This window comes from Salvelinus fontinalis, chromosome 36 (assembly GCF_029448725.1).
Source record: "Salvelinus fontinalis isolate EN_2023a chromosome 36, ASM2944872v1, whole genome shotgun sequence".
NCBI classification, from domain to species: Eukaryota; Metazoa; Chordata; class Actinopteri; order Salmoniformes; family Salmonidae; genus Salvelinus; species Salvelinus fontinalis.
This window is the reverse complement of record NC_074700.1, coordinates 20,304,101-20,322,501: the sequence shown is the minus strand read 5'-3', so window position 1 is coordinate 20,322,501 and position 18,401 is coordinate 20,304,101. Positions and strand designations below refer to the sequence as shown.

At 44.8% G+C, this 18,401-nt stretch overlaps 1 protein-coding gene across 2 annotated transcripts in view; it reads right to left on the bottom strand.

Annotated features, from left to right (window-relative positions):
• Positions 1-434: 434 nt before the first annotated feature.
• LOC129835391 (phosphofurin acidic cluster sorting protein 1-like) overlaps positions 435-18,401 on the bottom strand; it is a 77,076-nt gene continuing 59,109 nt past the window's right edge. The window contains exons 8-24 of one of the 2 annotated variants that reach the window (XM_055901030.1): positions 16,366-16,425; positions 15,659-15,819; positions 14,321-14,420; positions 13,656-13,724; positions 13,212-13,333; positions 12,839-12,986; positions 10,975-11,079; positions 10,773-10,879; positions 10,194-10,348; positions 9,960-10,070; positions 9,752-9,854; positions 9,583-9,625; positions 9,386-9,428; positions 6,501-6,651; positions 5,322-5,560; positions 4,998-5,117; positions 435-4,317 (exon numbers count right to left, since the gene is read on the bottom strand). In XM_055901030.1, coding sequence (XP_055757005.1) covers positions 4,199-4,317; positions 4,998-5,117; positions 5,322-5,560; positions 6,501-6,651; positions 9,386-9,428; positions 9,583-9,625; positions 9,752-9,854; positions 9,960-10,070; positions 10,194-10,348; positions 10,773-10,879; positions 10,975-11,079; positions 12,839-12,986; positions 13,212-13,333; positions 13,656-13,724; positions 14,321-14,420; positions 15,659-15,819; positions 16,366-16,425 — 1,956 coding nt within the window. In that variant the 3' untranslated portion in view covers positions 435-4,198. Of the gene's footprint in view, positions 4,318-4,997; positions 5,118-5,321; positions 5,561-6,500; positions 6,652-9,385; positions 9,429-9,582; positions 9,626-9,751; positions 9,855-9,959; positions 10,071-10,193; positions 10,349-10,772; positions 10,880-10,974; positions 11,080-12,838; positions 12,987-13,211; positions 13,334-13,655; positions 13,728-14,320; positions 14,421-15,658; positions 15,820-16,365; positions 16,426-18,401 lie in introns of both variants that reach the window. The other variant, XM_055901028.1, reaches the window with a different exon arrangement.

The window sequence follows — 18,401 nt, the reverse complement described above, 5'->3', positions numbered from 1 at the left end:
ACACTCCAACACTCAGACATAATTTACAAACGAAGCATTTGTGTTTATTGAGTCCGCCAGATCAGAGGCAGGAGGGATGACCAGGGATGTTCTCCTGAAAAGTGTGTGAATTGGACCATTTTACTGTCCTGCTAACCATTCAAAATGTAACGAGTACTTTTGGGTGTCAGGGAAAATGTATGGAGTAAAAACGAAAACATTTTATTTACGAATGTAGTGGAGTAAAAGTAAAAGTTGTCAAAAATATAAATATTAAAGTACAGATACCCCAAAAAACGACAGAAGTAGTACTTTAAAGTCTTTTTACTTAAGTACTTTACACCACTGTCTAGAGATGCCCAAAAAAAACTTGAACTGAACTTAAATTTATAAAATAGGTTATGTTAATTCCTAGATTACTTTCAAATTAATGAATGAAAATACACCAGAGGACATAAAAATCAGGTGTATTTATTTAAAAAACAAAACAATGAACAGTTCCACTTTTCCATCGCACAACATAAACATAAAAAAGCAGTACTACAAAAGATTTCAAATAAAAAACAAGGACTAAGATACATTACAGAAGTACATTTGTTTTGTATGTACAAGCATTATTATTGTTTATAGGCAAAAGGCAAAAAAGCTGCTGAAGAAACAATGGCATGTGCAAAAATACTCTCCAAATCCACAAGCGTTAGAATCCTCCCCTCAAACTACTAGCTACCAAGCATAACTATGGTCTATGCAGTGTTACACAAAAAACGATTCCCTTCTGTGATAGGCTGCTATGTTACAAGCAGGGAGATCCTTTCAAATGGGTTATATTAGAAGCAAAGCTTGTGGAATCCTGGCAGAGACTCTAGATCTTACGGTTTGTTCTAGATCTCTCACTCCATTTGTTCTGAAACACATTGTGATGATAGAGGAGAGGAAGGAGATTATTGATCATTTAAGGGATTTATTAATAGATCATATTGTTCTTCCCCTTCACTAGGGACAGGTGTTTTTCAGGATCATGTGACCTGATCAGGAAGTCTGGGCCCTGGTTATAGGTTTAGACCAAAGACGGTGGATAAATGAAGATATCTTATGTGATAGCAGCTGGGTCTGGTCTACTTAGTTAATTGACTGTATATGAACCAGAAAAAATGAGGGAGCGGGATGTCTTGCTTCCTCTTCCGTCTCTGGTATAGACTATAACCAGGGCCCAGAGTTGTTCTAAGTCACATGGTCAGGAATAACTGCTGTCCTTAGGTTCTGACTGGAAGGAGTACAGCTACGACCGGAAGTTACTTTTTCGTAGCAGGTTAGGAGAAATAAGCAGCAGGTTAGGATAATTAAAGTGGCAGATTAGGATACTTAGGTTAAGGTTAGGAAAAAGGTTAGGATTAGCTCAAATTTTCTCCTAACCTGCTACGAAAAGTAACTTCCGGTTGTAGACTATACTCCCTTTAGTCACAACCCTGTCCCTATACGTTAGTCATGAAAACCATCACAGCAACCACAGGTCAGTACAGCTAGATACACAGGTTAACACACAGCAGGTAAAGTTAGAGACGACAGTCAACAGGAAGAATAGGCCTAGAGAAGGTAGGAAAAACAACATGTAAACGGAGAGACCGGAGAAAGACAGAGACTGAACCGTGAACAGGGGGAGAGGAGAGGCAGAGTAAAACAGTGCAATGTTTCATGGTAACATCATCTTTTTCTAACATTGAAATCAATTATTTTGGAACAAGAATCATTATTTAAAGTTTTGTTTTGTTGTTGTCACCAAAAACACTGAACACCTATATCTACACCCTCTCGTCAGCTTGGCTGTTATATCCATGTAACAGACATTTTTGGCAGTGATTTTTTTTAGTCCCTTTCGTTGAATACTTATGATTCCCCTATGAAGAGAAAGCAGTTCAAATAGAATCATATCTTACACTCCTTATTATTCTAATAACACGCTACAAGGCAAAGAGCAGTTGGAGCTCTGGCAGTAGATGTCGCCCATAACGACTGATTCAGGGTCAGGTAGTTTTAACTCCTCCTAATGGTTATGGATAGAACTGGAGGGCATGGTAATCTGATCCTAGATCTGTGGTTAAGGAGACACATCTACACATCATACGCCCCTCCCATAGATACAACCATGTACATAACATACATAGATACAGTCTCAGTTAAAAGATGAGAGTCCAAGTCCAGATGAAGATATGGGTCTGGGTCTAGCCCTTGGCTGGTGGGCAGTGACACGTAATAAGAGCAGCAGAGTTTGATGGTCTGCTTTCAATAGTGCCACTGCCCTGGCCATATCTCTCTTTGGTACTCACAAGGGAAGTTGCACAAAGTATCCAAGCTCACAGGTTACAAAGTTACAAGGTCAACTGACTATGGAGTTTGGAGAGAGATTACACCCGGGTCTCCCGGGTGGCGCAGTGGTCTAGGGCTGAGTCTCTTGGTTCACGCCCAGGCTCTGTCGCAGCCGGCCGCAACCGGGAGGTCCGTGGGGCGACGCACAATTGGCATAGCGTCGTCCGGGTTAGGGGTTAGGGAGGGATTGGCCGGTAGGGATATCCTTGTCTCAGTATGTAAAAATAAAAAAATGTAATAACATTTATGCACTCTACTGTAAGTCGCTCTGGATAAGAGCGTCTGCTAAATGACTATTAAAAATGATTATGGTGTGTTTGTGTTCAAGAACAACAGAAAATGCTCTAGTGAAGTAACAGCTGGTTCTGGGCTATAAAAAGGGTTTCATTTGTAAATTAACAGTCAGCTATCTCTCCTGCTATCAATTTTTCTCTCCCGAATTAAATGAGACATTCACTGATAAAATAGGTTTAAAACTTCCAAAATGGAGTGTTCCTAAATAATGAAGCTTCTGATGACAGCGAGATCAAATAAATGAAGACGCAATCAATGAATATTATCTGCATTCAAATGAAGTTCAGGGGATATCTCCAATGATTGTTGGAAATGCATCCTCGTACTGTGAAATCTTTGCATGCTATCATTCAGACTTATTTGTGGAACATGCATAGCTGTGTATTCATTCTCAGTGAGTTTGAAGGCCTTGGTGCAAAACCCTTCCTTTGTAAGAGCCTCCCCCCAAAGAGAACAGGGCCAGATATTGAGTTAGTTACACGAGATGTTGACGTCACTACTGAGAAACCTTCTACCTCCAAATGACCATGAAAATCATTATAATAACAGCAAAATTGGACACAATGGCATTATAATACATGACATTGGTCATAATACTTTACACTGCACAGGTAGGGTTAGGGCTACAGTTTAGGTGACACAGAGCTACGTTACTCACGACAGCTCAGCGCTCATTTTAGATGCCAAGAGGACTAGTGTGTTGCTTAGAACACATCGTCGTTTAATACAATCAAGAGAACAATGCTGACAACAATAACTGATTGATAAAGAGACAAGCCTTACAGACAGCAGTAGAGTTTGGACAAACAGTGAGCTCTGAATTTGGAGGACTGGACTGGACTGTGCTGTTCACAGAAAGTTACAATGTTGTTTACAACATCAAAGCGGAACGTTTACATTTTTTACTCTTTATATGCATATCATATCAACGTATATCATTGGTGAGAAAAAAGCTTTTTCTTGTATTTAGGGAGCAGGAAAAGCATTGCTACTCTAGGTGTTGTCTGTTGTTTGTTCCATTTCTCATGCACAGTTCCCCTCCATACCCCATAATAACCATGGCATTACTGTTAACACAATATGATGCTCTTGTTATAACTGGCACGTGGGTGGTGGAGTTTACAGCATGCAGGTCTGGGTTAGAGCACGGAGTGACAGTTGGCAGGTTCAATGTGATAAGAGAATGACCTGGTCAGGGTTAAAGGGTCAGGGGTTCATAATGGGAGTTATTCGTGGGGTTGCATCTCATCGTTACGGTTAGTTGAACGGCAGTTAGTTATCTTGTGCTGTGTTCCCCTCATACACACACCACACTGGGAGAGAGGGGCATTTTAATTCATTAAAGTGACAAGTAGCGTTCCACCCATTCCCTCCATCCCTCTTTCCCTCCTTCCTTATAGAGAAATAAGACAAATATAGAAAAAACGTCCAGCCCCTCAACCCTCCATCGTGATTGACCAATACAAGTGCCATGGCGTTCTGAGAGGCGGGGTCTGTGTGCGTAGGTGGGACGGTACTGGGTGAGGCAAGGGGGCCAAGGGGGAGGGGTAAAGGGTGGACCCTAGGAGGGGGGTTTGCTGTAACCAAACAGTCCAACAGGGAAGTACTTGACGTGTGTGGGCCACTGGGCGGCCAGTTGGAAGAACTTGACGTCGTTCCACTCCACTCCGTCTATGGACACTGCAGGGACACACACAGGGAAGGAGACACAGCTAAGTATGGCTGTTGTTCAGACAGAGAACACTTGGGCTGTGTCCGAAATGGCACCCTATTCCCTATATAGTACACTACTTTTGACCAGGGCTATTCCCTATATAGTGCAGTACTTTTGACTACAGCCCAATGAGCCCTGTACAGGGAATAGGATGCTATTTCTGACGCACTCTTAGAGACACTTAAGAGGTCCATTAACACGGCCCATTCTCCATTTCCTACAACATCCCCAATAAATCATGTTTCCCTCACCCCGCCCTCTCTCCACCCTCACCCTCACCCCACCCCACCCTCACCCTGCCCTCACCCCACCTTCTCTCAGCCCTCACCCCGCCCTCTCTCCACCCTCACCCCACCCCACCCTCACCCTGCCCTCACCCCACCTTCTCTCCGCCCTTCCCCCACCCTTCCCCTGCCCTCTCTCCACCCTCTTTTTTACTCATTCTAAAGGTTTCGCATCCAGAGAACCATTATCATTTCATCTCCCTTTCCCCCAGCACCTCTTACAGTTTCTCTTCCGCCTCCTCCTGTTTTCAGAGATTCCTCTACAGTACACCTTCACTGGATCATCCCTCCCTCCCTCCCTCCCTCCCTCCCTCCCTCCCTCCCTCCCTCCCTCCCTCCCTCCCTGTGTTATGTTGCTGTACCTTTCAACATGGTATGATGCTGCTTGGCAGAACAGATGAGTCTGCTGATGGCCTCGATGACCTGGCTCTTAGAGTCTACGTCTTTCTCCTTCGGTTTCTTACCCAGGAAGATGGTGGGAACTACAGAGAACGAGAGAGAAAGAGAGCGACATCGAGAGAGAGAGAGACAGAGTCAATCTTCATAACAATACAATTCAATGCATGGAAGAAAGAAAACCACAACTAGAGGGCATTCCACTTCCTGTCTCCGTATTAAAAACTGTTCTAATGCTGAATGACTTTGCTTGTGTATTATAAAATAAATGGTATTTTAAAACTCTTTACCCTTCTTGTTCTTCTCCTTGGTGACCACCGTCATGGCCATGGTGCTGACCTGGGCCTGTGTCTCACTGATGCCCCCTCCTGGTAGCCTGCTGACCTGCAGGGACCTGAAGGCACTCTTCAGGGTGTTCTTACCTCCCGTGTCACGCCGTTCCCCATCACGTCGCTTCTCCGCCAGCGATGCCAGCCAGTAGTCCACCTGCAGCCCGATGGTGTCCACACCATGAGGCATACTGGGGCTCCTGGGACAGGAAGGGGAGGGGCCGGAGGCAGGAAAATGTGGGGGTTAGGGTACAATGCAGGAAAGGGGAAATTACGGAGGTTCTTGGTTAAAAATGCCAAAAGGCTGTGTTGTTTGGGAGGTTTAGGTATGGGGTATTTAGTGACAGAGCAGGTTATGGATTCAGGGGCATACATGTCAAACAGCGCATCAACCATGACCCTGAGTCGGGCCACGCCACAGAGGACAGTAGAGTCTGTTACAGCACCAAACTCCATCACAATGATGGGCTATAACACTAGAACCTGCTGATGTTGCTGTGTTTGTTTTTATCTGTGGTCAGACTTGACTTTCAGCAGGACAGACAAGAAGGGAACAGAATGAACCTGAGACGGATTATCTGATCTGTTTTGAGGAGAAAAGGGACTGTTGGTAATATTTCTCTCTCTCTCTTTAACTCTCTGTCTCTCTCTCTCCATCCCTCTCTCTCTTTGTCTCTCTCTCTCTAACTCTCTAACTCTTTCTCTCTCTAACTCTTTCTCTCTCTCTAACTCTTTCTCTCTCTCTAACTCTTTCTCTCTCTCTAACTCTTTCTCTCTCTCTAACTCTTTCTCTCTCTCTCTTTCTCTCTCTCTCTTTCACTCTCTCTCTAACTCTTTGTCTCTCTCTCTCTCCATCCCTCTCTCTCTCTTTACCTCCCTCTCTCTCTCTTTCCTCTCTCTCAGAGTTAGGCAACACTGTCAGGTCCTTGGGGGCCACAGGGTATACTGTCTATTGGTATACTGTCTACTGTCTTTCGTTCCTATCATTGACTTAGACATAAAATATGTGTCCAAACTCTATCTGGCACTTAAATGATCCATTCATGATTGCCCAGAAAGAGAAGAGAAAACATAGCAACTGGAATAATCCTCTAATAAGACATGGAAGACTACAGCCACGCCAGGGGGTTGCAGACCTACCCCTGTACTGCCAGAACACTGCCCATGGAGGGAGAGGAGGGGGGAGTGGCAGCCTCTTTGATCAGCCCAGCGGGAGAGCTGTGGGAGGGAGGGGACGTAGAGGGAACAGCAAGGCTCACTGCCACACCCTCTTCTGTGTCTCCTAGGCAACCTTAAGGGCAAGAATAGATGACGGTGAGATACATGTTATTATTTGTTTCAAAAAAATATATATACACTACCGGTCAAAAGTTTTAGAACACCTACTCATTCAAGGGTTTTTCTTTATTTTTTACTTCGTTTTACATTGTAGAATAATAGTGAAGACATCACAACTATGAAATAACACATATGGAATCATGTAGTAACCAAAAAAGTGTTAAAAAAAATGAAATATATTTTAGATTTGAGATTCTTCAAATAGCCACCCTTTGCCTTGATGACAGCTTTGCACACTCTTGGCATTCTATCAACCAGCTTCACCTAGAATGCTTTTCCAACTATCTTGAAGGACTTCCCACATATGTTGAGCACTTGTTGGCTGCTTTTCCTTCACTCTGCGGTCCAACTCATCCCAAACCATCTCAATTGGGTTGAGGTCGGGGGATTGTGGAGGCCAGGTCATCTGATGCAGCACTCCATCACTCTCCTTCTTGGTAAAATAGCTCTTACACAGACTGGAGGTGTGTTGAGTCATAGTCCCACTAAGCGCAAACCAGATGGGATGTCGTATCGCTGCAGAATGCTGTAGGAGCCATGCTGGTTAAGTGTGCCTTGAATTCTAAATAAATCACAGTGTCACCAGCAAAGCACCCCCACACCATCACACCTCCTCCTCCGTGCTTTATGGTGGGAAACCACGCATGCAGAGATCATCCGTTCAACCACACCACGTCTCACAAAGACACAGTGGTTGGAACCAAAAATCTCACATTTCCACCGGTCAAACGTCCATTGACCGTGTTTCTTGGCCCAAGCAAGTCTCTTCTTATTATTGGTGTCCATTAGTAGTGGTTTCTTTGCAGCAATTCGACCATGAAGGCCTGATTCACGCAGTCTCCTGTGAACAGTTGATGTTGAGATGTGTCTCTTACTTGATCTCTGTGTAGCGTTTATTTGGGCTGCAATTTCTGAGGCTTGTAACTCTAATGAACTTATCCTCTGAAGCAGAGGTAACTGGGTCTTCCTTTCCTGTGGCGGTCCTCATGAGAGCCAGTTTCATCATAGCGCTTGATGGTTCTTGAAATTTTCCGGATTGACTGACCTTCATGTCTTAAAGTAATGATGGACTGTTGTTTCTCTTTGCTTATTTGAGCAGTTCTTGCCATAATATGGACTTGGTCTGTATACCACCCCTACCTTGTCACAACACAACTGATTGGCTCAAACGCATTGAGAAGGAAAGAAATTCCACAAATGAACTTTTAAGAAGGCACACCTGTTAAAACTTCTTATGGCTGAGATCCCGTTAACGGGATCAATATGACAACAGCCAGTGAAAGTGCAGGGCGCCAAATTAAAAACAACAGAAATCTCATAATTAAAATTCCTCAAACATACAAGTATTTCACACCATTTTAAAGATACACTTCTTGTTAATCCCACCACAGTGTCCGATTTCAAATAGGTTTTACAGCGAAAGGACCAGAAACGATTATGTTAGGTGAGTGCCTATTCACAGAAAAACACAGCCATTTTTCCAGCCAAAGAGAGGAGTCACAAAAAGCAATAATAGAGATAAATTAATCACTAACCTTTGATGATCTTCATCAGTGTCACGTTCCTGACCTGTTTTCTGTTGTTTGGTATGTGTTTAATTGGTCAGAGCGTGAGTTTTGGGTGGGTACTCTATGTTATGTGTTTTCTATGTTGGGTTAATGGGTTGCCTGGTATGGCTCTCAATTAGAGACAGGTGTTTGGCGTTTCCTCTGATTGAGAGTCATATTAAGGTAGGTTGTTTCACATTGTTTGTTGTGGGTGGTTGTCTTCCGTGTCTGTGTATGTTGCGCCACACGGGACTGTTTCGGTATGTTTGTTCGTTCGGTTTTTGTGTAGTCTGTTTTCCCTGTTCGTGCGTTCTTCGTGTTACATGTAAGTTCTTACGTTCAGGTCAGTCTACGTTGTTTTGTTATTTTGTAATCCTTCAAAGTGTTTGTTTTCGTGTTTCGTCGTTTGCTTTAATAAATCATTATGTATTCACAACCCGCTGCATTTTGGTCGAATCACTACTCCTCCTTTTCGGATGAAGAGGAGGAGGAATTCCGTTACAATCAGATGACACTCATAGGACTTCATGTTACACAATACATGTATGTTTTGTTCGATAAAGTTCATATTTATATAAAAAAATCTCAGTATACATTGGCGCGTTATGTTCAGTAGTTCCAAAAACATCCTGTGATTTTGCAGAGAGCCACATCAATTTACAGAAATACTCATCATAAATGTTGATGAATATACAAGTCTTATACATGGAACATTAGATAAACTTCTCCTTAATGCAACCGCTGTGTCAGATTTAAAAAAAAAACTTTACCGAAAACGCAAACCATGCAATAATCTGAGTACGGCGCTCAGAGCCCAAAACAACATCCACCATGTTGGAGTCAACAGAAGTCAGAAATAGCATTATAAATATTCAATTACCTTTGATGATCTTTATCAGAATGCCCTCCCAGGAACACGTTTTTGGTTACTACATGATTCCATATGTGTTATTTCATAGTTTTGATGTCTACTTATTCTACAATGTAGAAAATAGTAAAAATAAAGAAAAACCCTTGAATGAGTAGATGTTCTCAAACTTTTGACCGGTAGTGTATATGTCAGAAAATAGACATGCTTTTTGGAAGATATATCTTTAGAGGTAACAAAGTGAATGTCTTTATTGCTTTTAAACCACCTACCAGTAGAGGATGGACCAGGCTCAATCAGACCAACCTTCACCACCTGAGAGACATGACAACATCCTGTTACTGCAACATCAGGAAAAACACCTCATATTCAAACACCTTAAATCAGCTGAAGAGTTCCTATAGAAACTCAAGGGTAGCTCTATGGAAGAGGCCACAGAGAGAACTAGGCGTTTGGTTTGTACACATACCCCAATGAAGGGAATGAACTTCTGGTAGGAATCTTCATCGTGCCTGGAGAGAGAGAGAGAGAGAGAATGTTTTATATGGGTTTTAATGAAATACCATCTTCTGGTTAAGGTATGTGTTACACCCTGACAGTGTGTGTGTGTGTTTGTGTGTGTGTGTTTTACCACTCACGTCCTGTGTTTACAGGTAAGCATGGCCTCAGCGATGGGCAGCTGGTGTGTGACTGTGGCGCCGCTGATGTACTGAGAGATCCTACCTGCCACGTCCAACTGGACTACAGTGCAGGGAAACAGGAAGACAGGTCAAAGGTTAGAGGTCACTGGTCAGAGGTCAGGCCCTTTGTGCTAACTTCATGTATCCAGATCCAGTGTGTGTTTACCTTTCTGTGGGGGTTCAGAGTGGATGAACACGTCTCCCCACGCCCCATCTAAGAATGCAGAGCTGTAACGGTTGTCTAGGGCACCCAGGTACTTAGCAACAGGATGACAGCCTATGAGAGAGAGAGAAGGTTCTATTTTAGTGATCAGCCTGACGACAACAACTCTTTCATACATTAACAACCCATCGCCACGCCGGTCACCATGGATACCGACGGCCATGTTGTTTGTTTCACCTAGGGGCACCACCAGGAACCTCAGGTGGCTGAGCCAATCAGAGGTCTTGCTGGCCAGCTGGGTGACGAAGAACTGCAGGATGGCACTGAGGTAGCTCTGACTGCCCACCACTGCCACCTTGACTGGCCTGGGCATGGACGAGTTACAGTTACAACTGAGAGGGAGAGAGAGGGGAGATGGTTAAAGATAATCACTGACGTATTACAGCCTTAAAAACTCAGGACTTCATGAACCCCATACAAAGGGAAGAGGGATGGAGGGAGAGAGAGGAAAACAGAGAAGAAGAAGAAGAAGAGTGGGAGAGAAGCAGGAAAGAAAGAGGAAGATAAAGAGAGGGAGATGGAGGCAGAGAAGTGGAGAGAGAGGATAAAAGAAAGGATACAGGAAAAAGTGAAAAGCAAAGATAGCGACAGTGGAATAAATGAGCGAAGAGAATCAACTGAATATTGTCTGTGACTGTGAGTTCTGAGATCTAAATATTTCAGAGACAGACAGATTAACAGATCATACAAAACGTGTTAGGTCCGACAGACTCACAACTTGGTGTGTGTGCGTCCATGCGTGTGTGTGAGACTCACAACTTCTGGATGCGTGTGAGGACAGCAGAGAGCACCGCCTGGATCTCAGCTCCTGAACACGTACACACCACCGGGTGCCTCTGTACCTGCAGCTGCTCTACCACGTACTGGAACACACACACACACACAAACACACTTAGAGAACTGCGGCAACATACAAGTTTGTTCTGATGCAACATGCCCACTCCCACACAGTTGTTACCTGGCCCTGCCAGTCGGTGCCATTGACCAGGATGAGACTCTCAGGAAGAGCAGAGTCAGACAGCAGGACATGGTTTAGCTGATCATACACCGCCTTCCTCAGGACCTACACCCACACACCCACACCCACACCCACAGCACACACGCAAACACACAGCATGCACACAAACACGCAGCACGCACCCACACACACAGCACACAAACACACACCCACAGCACACACGCAAACACACAGCATGCACACACACACACAGCACACTCACACACACAGCACGCACCCACACAAACATGAAGTGGAACAGTTTCTTATTAGATGACTCATAAAAACATACATAATTTCTTCACGTCGTCATGGGTACATTTATGTGCTTTATTCAGACAAGAAGAAGAGATCAAGAGTGAGAGGAAGAGGGAGAGAGACAAGCTTTGTTTCTTGGCGTATAATGTGCAGTGTTTTTTACATAATGTGCAGTGTTTTTTACATAATGTGCAGTGTTCTTTACATAATGTGCAGTGTCTTTTAAATAAAATGTGCAGTGGCATCCTAAAACTAGTTCTGACAACTGGAACTATAGGACCCCTTGCTGTAAGAGCTGTGTGTATATATGTTACTATACTTGTGAGAACCAGAAGTCCGGTCCTCACATGTAAAAAGGCTATTTTAGGTTTAGGGGTTAAGGTTAAGGTAAGGATTAGGTTTGGGGGTTAAGATTAAGGTACGGGTTAGGTTTGGGGGTTAAGGTTAAGGTACGGGTTAGGTTTGGGGGTTAAGGTAAGGGTTAGGTTTGGGGGTTAAGATTAAGGTACGGGTTAGGTTTGGGGGTTAAGGTAAGGGTTAGGTTTGGGGGTTAAGATTAAGGTACGGGTTAGGTTTGGGGGTTAAGGTAAGGGTTAGGTTTGGGGGTTAAGGTAAGGGTTAGGTTTGGGGGTTAAGATTAAGGTACGGGTTAGGTTTGGGGGTTAAGGTAAGGGTTAGGTTTGGGGGTTAAGGTAAGGGTTAGGTTTGGGGGTTAAGATTAAGGTACGGGTTAGGTTTGGGGGTTAAGGTTAGGGTAAGGGTTAGGTTTAGTGGTAAAGGTTAAGGTAAGGGTTAGGTTTAGGTTTAGGGGTAAAGGTTAGGATAAGGGTTAGGTTTAGGGGTTAAGGTTAAGGTTAGGTTTAGAGGTTAAGGTTAGGGTAAGGTTTAGGGGTAAAGGTTAGGGTAAGGGTTAGGTTTAGGGGTTAAGGGTTAGGGGTAAAGGTTAGGGTAAGGGTTAGGGGTTAAAGTTAGGATTAGGTTTAGAGGTTAAGGTTAGGTTTAGGGGTTAAGGTTAGGGTAAAGGTTTAGGGGTAAAGGTTATGGTAAGGGTTAGGTTTAGGGGTTAAGGGTTAGGGGTAAAGGTTAGGGTAAGGGTTAGGGGTTAAAGTTAGGGTTAGGGGTTAAGGTTAGGGTAAGGGTTAGGTTTAGGGGTTAAAGTTAGGGTTAGGTTTAGGGGTTAAGGTTAGGGTAAGGGTTAGGGGTAAAGGTTAGCGTAAGAGTTAGGTTTAGGAGTTAGGGTTAGGGTAAGGGTTGAAGTTAGTGTAAGGGTTAGGTTTAGGGGTTAAGGTAGGGTTAGGTTTTGGGGTTAAGGTTTGGGTAAGGGTTAGGTTTAGGGAAAAAATGATTTTGAACGAGAATCAATTGTTGGTCCCCAAAAAGTCCTCACAAGTATAATAAGACGTGTGTGTGTGTGTGTGTGTGTGTGTATATGTGCGTGTGTGCATATGTGAGAGTGTGACATTCTCTAAATAAGGGTTAGAGTTAGTATGTTTGAAGAGCATCAATGAAAGTTTACATATACCCGTATGAACATATATGTCTAAGAATATGTGTGTGTGTGTGTTACCTGTGAGCTGTGTCCCAGTTCGGGGGACCTCTCGCTGTCAGAGATGTTGGTCTTCGCTCCTTCACTGATTGGTTTAGACAGCTGCCTCTCCTTCATAGGAGTATTGCTCTGTCTCTTCTGTTTGGGGGTGTGGCCTCCGCCGTCCAACCTGAGGGGGATGTTTCAACTCCAAATCAACCTGTAGCCCGTAGCAACATTACCCAGAGGAGTAGGAAATGGAAAATATTCTACCTGGCCTCTTAGAGAAAAAAATTGAAAATATTTTACCTGGCCTCTTAAAGAATTTAAAAATATATATTTTACCTGGCATCTTGAGAAAAGTGGAAAATATTTTTCCTATGAGTCTGAGTTGGTGCTTGTTTGTGTTCGTTACCTGGGGGAGGGCATAGTCTGTCCTCCTTCACTCTTACTGCTCTTCAGGGGCGTACAGGGTTTCTCAGCCATCGACACCTTAATGCAGGGGCCCTCTGGAAACATCTCCTGATCGTTCAACTCCTACACACACAACACACATTAGCTCGAGTTGACTTCTACTACTACAACTACACACACACACACACACACACACACACACACACACACACACACACACACACACACACACACACACACACACACACACACACACACACACACACACACACACACACACACACACACACACACACAGGCCAATATATTTGTTCAGATTATTTCCATATATATATTGTGTTTGCGAGACACTTAACTAGAAACAACAGCATTTCGCTGCACCTGCTTTAACATCTGCAAATCTGTGTACGCGACCAATAAACTTTGATTTGATTTGGAGTCTCACCAGTGTGTCTGTCTCAGAGAGGGCCTCTACCTCCAGGTTACGACTGTGAGAGTGTTTCATCTGCTCCCCCTGCTGGAGACACACAGGAAACAGTCACACCTCACCTGCAGGGAATCTCAATCCTTCAGTCTCTCCCCCTTACTCTAACATCCCTCTCCTCTGTCTCCATTCTGTTTATAACCCATCTACAAGATGTTTCTCCCTGCCTTCCTCCCTCTCTCCTCCTCCTCCCTCCCTCTCTCTCCCCTCTTACCTCCCTCCCTCTCCCTCTCTCTCTCTCCCCTTCCTCCCTCTCACTCCCCTCCTCCCTCCCTCTCCCCTCCTACCCCCCTACCTCCCTCTCTCCTCCTATCTCCCTTCTTCTCTCTCTCTCCCCTCCTCACTCTCTCTCCCCTCCTACCCCCCCTACCTCCCTCTCTCCTCCTATCTCCCTTCCTCTCTCTCTCTCCCCTCCTCCTCTCTCTCTCTCCCCTCCTACCACCATCTCTCTTCCCTCCTACCCCCCCTACCTCCCTCTCCCCTCCTCCCTCCCTCTCTCCCCTCCTATCTCCCTCCCTCTCCCCCCTCCTCTCTTCCTTCCTGGCTCTCTCCACCCTCTCCCCCCGGACGCTCTATCTCCCCCACTCTCCCCACCTCCCTCCTTCTCTCCCCTCCATCTTACTTACAGGGTTGAAGCAGGCGTCACGCCCCAGGCTCCCCCCTCTGCTGTTCAGACTGGTGATCTCTGTCTGAGAGCTGGACTGAGACATCCCCTCAAAGAACGGCCTGGATGGCCACACACAGAGGAGCAATACATGTTAGCACAGATTGAAACACTTTTCTGTCACATTTTTAAACCAATCACGTACACCGTCCCCTAATCTATCAAGATCTAATGATCAAGACATAATGCCAAGTTCAACCGAAGATTCTGAATCCATTTCACCATCCATCTATTCATTTGATTACCAGTGTTCATAAACATACCAGTGTTCATAAACATACCAGTGTTCATAAACATACCAGTGTTCATAAACATACCAGTGTTCATAAACATACCAGTGTTCATAAACATACCAGTGTTCATAAACATACCAGTGTTCATAATCATACCAGTGTTCATAAACATACCAGTATTCATAAACATACCAGTGTTCATAATCATACCAGTGTTCATAAACATACCAGTGTTCATAAACATACCAGTGTTCATAAACATACCAGTGTTCATAAACATACCAGTGTTCATAAACATACCAGTGTTCATAAACATACCAGTGTTCATAAACATACCAGTGTTCATAAACATACCAGTGTTCATAATCATACCAGTGTTCATAAACATACCAGTGTTCATAAACATACCAGTGTTCATAAACATACCAGTGTTCATAAACATACCAGTGTTCATAAACATACCAGTGTTCATAAACATACCAGTGTTCATAAACATACCAGTGTTCATAAACATACCAGTGTTCATAATCATACCAGTGTTCATAAACATACCAGTGTTCATAAACATACCAGTGTTCATAAACATACCAGTGTTCATAAACATACCAGTGTTCATAAACATACCAGTGTTCATAATCATACCAGTGTTCATAAACATACCAGTGTTCATAATCATACCAGTGTTCATAAACATACCAGTGTTCATAAACATACCAGTGTTCATAAACATACCAGTGTTCATAAACATACCAGTGTTCATAAACATACCAGTGTTCATAAACATACCAGTGTTCATAATCATACCAGTGTATTCTCAATAACAGTAGAATGTACTGTCATTTCTTGACCAGCAGAGGGGGCAGCATACTGAGGTACAGTAACTGGCCGTTACTGCACTTCCTTTGTGCTTGTTTTCTCTGTTCCTAAGTCCCTTATATGGGAATGTATACTCCACACAAAGACTCAGGAGCGTTGATTCCCCTATAGGCCTCTTGCATATACATCAACTGACTGTTTGGGTTAGGCGCACTGCGGGTTCTGGCTGTATGTGGCACCATAACAGCTACCTGAGTTTAGGTTTGGGTGTGCTGAGGATGCTGTCTGTCTCCTCCATCTCTGGTCCGCTGTCAGAGGGGTTGTACATCTCCAGACTGTCATACAACTCATCTAAATCCTCCTCCACTTCCTGGATCTGTTCTCTAGAGACATGCTCCAGACCAAAACCCACCTACACACGCACGCACGCACGCACACATAAACACACGCACAGGGGCATTAGCAGTGATCAAATACATGGATACACACACACACATGCACACACAAACCTATAGGGCTCTCAGTTGTGCTACCACATCTCCAGCACTGCATAGTACACTGCATAGTACACCAACACCTTCAATTACAATGATACTTTGTGCACTAGGCACAGAAAAGGTGTTCAGAAATGAGTGAAGGAAGCAAAACAGAGAGGGGGGAAACCGGCACGTGTATGTACAAGATAGAGAAAGTAATAACTGAAAGTTTGAGTCTTGACACATTTTACATCTCTTAGTCTCAATAAGTAAGAGAGAGAGAGACAGAGAGAGAGAGAGAGAGAGAGAGATAGAGAGATAGGAGAGAGCGAGAGAGACAGAGAGAGATAGAGAGCGAGAGAGAGAGATAGAGAGAGCGAGAGAGAGACAGAGAGAGATAGAGAGAGAGATAGAGAGATAGGAGAGAGCGAGAGAGACAGAGAGAGATAGAGAGCGAGAGAGAGAGATAGAGAGATACCTACCTCATCTGAAACTTTGAATCTTTTCAGCAGGGCCACAAACTTCTGCTTGATGTTGGGTTGCTGTAAAAGAGACCAGGATGATTTCCGCTGAGTCAAGTGTTCTGTCTAATGACCCACAGAAACTTGACTTAATGGATAACTGTCTAACAGCCACCTGGGCCGTCCCTCCCTGTTTCAGCCCCTTTCCTATTGTTGGTGCCTATTGAATAGGACCCTGTGTAATCGTTGCGTGTTGGTGGCAGGAAAGTCAGGCGCAGGAGAACGAACTAAACCGGGTTGTTTAATAAATGCTAATAAAACTCTAAAAACCAAAATGTACAAAATAACAAAAGTGGGTACAAAACCCGTCACACACCAACATAATACATGCACATCACATACAAACAAACAATCTCCGACAAGGACATGAGGGAAAACAGAGGGTTAAATACACAACATGTAATTGATGGGATTGGAACCAGGTGTGAAGGAAGACAAGACAAAACCAATGGAAAATGAAAAATGGATCAGTGATGGCTAGAAGACCGGTGACGTCGACCGCCGAACACCGCCCGAACAAGGAGAGGGGCCGACTTCGGCGGAAGTCGTGACACCCTGTCTACAAAGACAGTAATAAATATCAACTGGACTGCAGGACTAGAAAACAGATCAGTTGAGGTGGCTAATGCTAATGCTGACGATGACGATGATGAAGATCATTATTAAATTGATGTTGGATAGTGTACAGTGTGATGTGTCATTCAGGGGATATTACAGCCATGGCCTATTTCTGCGCTGTCTGCTGGCCGCAGGTGGTGTGACTGGGGAGTAGTGTGTGTGTGTGTGTGTGTGTGTGTGTGTGTGTGTGTGTGTGTGTGTGTGTGTGGTTATCCACAGGCGGTGTTGTTAGGGAGCAGTGATGACAGACAGCCCCACCGTGACCTTCACAGGACAAACCCATTAATAACCCTCAGACAGATTCCCTCCCGCTGTCACACACACACACACACACACACACACACACACACACACACACACACACACACACACACACACACACACACACACACACACACACACACACACACACACACACACACACACACACACACACACACACACACACACACGCACACACACACACACACATAACATAAATACAGCAAAGATTTATACACACCCCTGATACACTGCCCTTGTCACTACAAATCGCTGCTTCACCGCAATTTACTGAGCTGCCGACAAGTGTGTGTTAATCGGTTTTGGCCGCGTGTGTGTATATGTGTGTATGTGTGTGTGTGTGTGTGTGTGTGTGTGTTTTGTTTGCGTGGGTGATTGGGTAAATTGTCTGAATTGTCTGTTTTCCTCCCGGGACACTGGCTGACTGAGGAGAGGGATGGAGAGAGACGGGGATAGAGGGAGAGGTTGACTGAGGAGAGGGATGGAGAGAGACGGGGATACAGGGAGAGGTTGACTGGGGAGAGGGATGGAGAGAGACGGGGATACAGGGAGAGGTTGACTGAGGAGAGGGATGGAGAGAGACGGGGATAGAGGGAGAGGTTGACTGAGGAGAGGGATGGAGAGAGACGGGGATACAGGGAGAGGTTGACTGGGGAGAGGGATGGAGAGAGACGGGGATACAGGGAGAGGTTGACTGAGGAGAGGGATGGAGAGAGACGGGGATAGAGGGAGAGGTTGACTGAGGAGAGGGATGAGAGAGACGGGGATACAGGGAGAGGCTGACTGAGGAGAGGGATGGAGAGAGACGGGGATACAGGGAGAGGTTGACTGAGGAGAGGGATGGAGAGAGACGGGGATAGAGGGAGAGGTTGACTGAGGAGAGGAACGGAGAGAGACGGGGATACAGGGAGAGGTTGACTGAGGAGAGGGATGAGAGAGACGGGGATAGAGGGAGAGGTTGACTGAGGAGAGGAACGGAGAGAGACGGGGATACAGGGAGAGGTTGACTGAGGAGAGGGATGGAGAGAGACGGGGATACAGGGAGAGGTTGACTGAGGAGAGGAACGGAGAGAGACGGGGATAGAGGGAGAGGTTGA